This window comes from Pocillopora damicornis, chromosome 11, assembly GCF_964200805.1.
Source record: "Pocillopora damicornis chromosome 11, jaPocDami1.2, whole genome shotgun sequence".
In the NCBI taxonomy this organism is placed as follows: Eukaryota; Metazoa; Cnidaria; class Anthozoa; order Scleractinia; family Pocilloporidae; genus Pocillopora; species Pocillopora damicornis.
The window spans coordinates 20480804-20484626 of NC_142680.1; the positions used below are offsets into that span (position 1 = coordinate 20480804).

General features: G+C 36.6%; 1 protein-coding gene across 1 annotated transcript; it reads left to right on the forward strand.

Annotated features, from left to right (window-relative positions):
- The first annotated feature begins 1281 nt into the window (after positions 1 to 1281).
- LOC149038111 (uncharacterized) lies at positions 1282 to 3571 on the forward strand. Its single transcript, XM_089186302.1, has 6 exons — positions 1282 to 1449; positions 1928 to 2074; positions 2283 to 2363; positions 2506 to 2680; positions 2910 to 2970; positions 3437 to 3571. Exons 1-6 carry the CDS (start codon positions 1304 to 1306, stop codon positions 3442 to 3444), a joined length of 618 nt encoding a protein of 205 aa, XP_089042428.1. The 5' UTR covers positions 1282 to 1303; the 3' UTR covers positions 3445 to 3571.
- The last annotated feature ends 252 nt before the right edge of the window (positions 3572 to 3823 follow it).

The following is a 3823-nucleotide window of genomic DNA, read 5'->3' on the forward strand; positions in this document are numbered from 1 at the left end:
ACATGGACAGACAGATAACAAATATTTCAATTGGAGGGACAAGTCTTGTTTACATGTCATTGCAAAGAACAGAAATAAGGCAAGGATAGAATTTTTAAAAAAATGATCATTCTTTGTTTAGTTCTCACACAATGTGTATTTGGAGAAATGCTCTTAAGAGTTAAGAACAACCAACACATCCTGTGAAAAGATTTTGGAATGGTACACGCAAGAAAATTTCTTGTTTCTCTAGTTTTAGAGCACTTATATTCTTACCTAGACATTTCCATTTGGCTTCACAATTTTTCAGGAGGCTCTGCAACATCCTGTTGTTAGAATGCTGATTAAAACAAAATGGAAAAGTTATGGACACTTTTTTCTGAGGTAATTCTTAAAATTTAGATGTATATTAATCACAAAGGAAAAATTGAACAGTTTTTTTCTGGATTATCATTTAATTCACTTTAATATAAAATTGTTATGCTGATGACCCGAGCTACCAGAGATGTATCAGAACAGAAGAAGGGTTAACAGTGGATTTAAGGAGCAGAAAAAGACTTTTAGTTTAAAATAATAAAAAAGTCATGTAAGGATGTTGTTTGCCAGTCCTGACCTTCTTTTTGCAAAAGAGGAACATGATAAATTGTGTCTTAGCAAGATGCCATGATATGGCTTGTTGATCATTCACTAAAAACAGTTAAAATAGAACATAAATTAAAGCAAAATAATGGTTAAGTACAATTTAAGAATTACATTTACTTATACAACTTGTAACCTTGTTTTTTACTCAGCCTTCAAGCAGCATTATATTTGTTTTTTTTGCTGTGTTTGTCATACTCTCTGCTGAGTGCTTCCACAACAGTAGACCCCACCCAATATGGGGGTGAAGCTGATTCTCAGCGTGGTGTTTGTGAGATTTTCACCTTAATTATGGTGGTCTTTTACGTATGTGAAGAAATTAATCAAATGAGATTGTAAGTATGCAATTGTAGAGATTGTGAAATAAGATTAGAACACCATGTTTCCCCAAAGCTTAGGACATTTTATCATTTATAAGTGTACATGCAAGTTGTAATAGATTAGGGAAGACCTGGTAGCAGTTTAGAGGTGGAATTAATTATTTTACACCCAACTTTGAGCGTTAGTCCTTTGTCAGATTGAGTGGAGGAATTGTAGGTATTGTTTGATTTGAGTGCTGGAAATTGATGAGAACATGGTAAGGTGAAAAACACAAGAATGAAATGGTTGAATGAACAGTGTTCTTTGCAAACCTTTATTTCGTCTGATTTCCCTTAGAGAGGGGAACTCGTACTTCACAGAATGGATGACCCTGTTTGACTGGTCAGGCCTGTTACTGATCCTGTGTATAATACCCTTGCGGTACACACAAAGTAAAGCTCAGTGGCTTGTGGCATCTTTAGCTTTCTTGTTCAACTTCCTAAGGATCTTTAAGTTTTCTTGCTTGACAAGGTAAACTGCATCATAAGCTACGTTTGATAGGTTTGAGAGAATGTCAGCAAATTAGAGCAAGAAAATCATATCTGTGTAACTTACTCACACAGTTGGCTTAGGTTTGGATTTTGGTTAACAAGCCTAATTTATAATTAAGGCAACCCCACCATCTTGGCGCCTTCATGATGGAAATTTGGAAATTTTTAAAACGTCTCAACGAAAAAAAGGTACAGAATAGAAAGATTAAAAAAAGCGTCCAAGGAGAGGAGACAGACGGGAGTAATGGAATTAAAAGAATAAAGAAGATGGGAAATTTTGTTAAAAAAGCCAAATGCTTTACATGGAGCCGACGCATGGCAACGTGTCGACCCCCCCTGAAATTTTATTAGAAGACTGTTGAAAACTGTTATATTCTTGTTTAGTATAATTCGAACATCATTATGTATCACATAACTTGTGTCCTTAATGTAATAGAACCGTGTATATTTTTTTTCAGGACAACCGGATTATACACAAAAACCTTGGCTAAGATCATTTTGCACGATGTGACAAGATCCATGGCGGTTTTTATTGTTATCTTTTTCTCCTTCTGTGGTGCTTTGTCTTTATCGCTCTGTTACTCCGATGAAAACCAACAGTTTAGGTATGTCTTAATCTTGCTTGCTTAAATGCTACTGAATAAATGTGTTGAATTATTTGGTTGGCTGATGTTTACTCTGCACTATCTGCGAATTTTAGTTGGATGAAATGTATATGATAACACCTGAAGTGATATGAAATTTCTGTTAATGTGTTGCAGATCAGTCTATGTGTTACAGTCCATGCTAAATTCTTTTTTTTTTTTACATTAGTGACTTCGGAGATGTGTTATTGAGTGGCTTTCGCGCGCTCTCTGAACAAAGACCAATTGCTTACGATTATTCAAATTTCAAGTGAGTTGATTTTTCTCTAAAAGGTCGAATATGTTTTTACTCCGTTTACTTGTTCAGATCTCTTTACCTTAAGATGAGTTTATTACCACTAAGATAATAGGTGAAACTAACCACGTAAGAGCATTTGATTTATTCCTTGCAGCTGGCTCTCCATTCTGTTAATGATGGCCTACATGGGGATCGTGATAGTGATTCTACTCAACATTCTCATTGCACAAATGAGTACGACCTACACACAGGCCAAGAAAGTCGCCCGTCTGGAATATGATGTGGATCGTATTCTACAACTCACACGCATGGAGAGATTTCCTTTTCTGGTAAATGAACATTCTTCGCTAATGGAATTGTAGCATTTTATCATTAAGCGTGCACCGGTGTTCGTGATTGACGCTAAGTGGCAGCGTGCATTAGCGCCATACGTGACTGTGAGCGTGAGGAGAAGAACGTACCGTTAGGGTAGGAGGGGGCTTAGGTATAGTTGTATTCTTCTGCAATTGAGGTGTGGCCTCATAGACTTATTTACTTTTACATCTTTTCTTTATGTAGAATCTGCGCGTGAAGAATTACAAAGAGGGAGACTGGATCAGTGAAATGAAACTCGCCCAAGGTCTGCGTGAAGTATTTAACCAGGACTACTTTCACGATAATTTTTATGCGTAGCAATCGGGAAAAACAGTTTTTTTTTAGTCTTGTATCCTATTTGTACTTCTCTGAACGAAGGGAGATGAAGAAGACCTTCGGCTCAGTTGATACTCAGTTATAATAGAAAAGGAGTAATCTTTCTCATGCCTTAACAGCTGTAAGGTTCTTTATGTTCTTAAATTTGATCTTGGTTTGTTTGTAGATCTTCTTGAATTCAGTGAAGATCGCAACCCTTGGGAGTTGGTGGAAGAGAAACTTACTGCGATTCGGTAACAATTGCTTTATCTTATTTCCTATCTTTCCTGCTATCGGCCTAATTTTTGAACTCGTTCTCTCATTACTGGACTTTCGAAAAGATCGACTTCCTTGTACTCATCCTTCTTTGTTTCAGCAGTCATGTTTCACACCTTCTGTTTTATTTTCTTGTACAGGGATATGATGAGGAAGATGGTGAAACAGATGAGGCCTGGAATCGGATGAATGGAGCTTTGTGTGCCCCAGTCCCCTTTTTATGCGCCGATTTCTTTAGTCATTTAACTCGTAATTTTCATACGACAACGTCGACGCCATGAGATTGGTTGAAGGCTCTAAGCCTTATCTGCTTCTTTCTTGTTTGTTTTCTGTGGTATATTCGTAAGAAAACAAAAGAAAGGCTAATGAAAACAAAATAAGTGGACGTAAAGGGGCCAGTCAGTTCTAAAAGCCAAGCGTAATATAATATGCGTTTAAGCAAATCGATTGGTCGTAAATAAACGTTTAGTACACACAAAAAAAGAAAACACCACCGAGCTTTCTTAAAACTGTTTGAAAAGCTTCAT

Excerpts from the sequence above, each read along its gene's own strand:
- LOC149038111 (XM_089186302.1), top strand. The coding sequence starts at position 1,304 with ATGACCCTGTTTGACTGGTCAGGCCTGTTACTGATCCTGTGTATAATA. Across the intron at positions 2,364-2,505 it reads TACGATTATTCAAATTTCAA|CTGGCTCTCCATTCTGTTAA; the intron begins GTGAGTTGATTT and ends TATTCCTTGCAG. Across the intron at positions 2,681-2,909 it reads TGGAGAGATTTCCTTTTCTG|AATCTGCGCGTGAAGAATTA; the intron begins GTAAATGAACAT and ends TTCTTTATGTAG.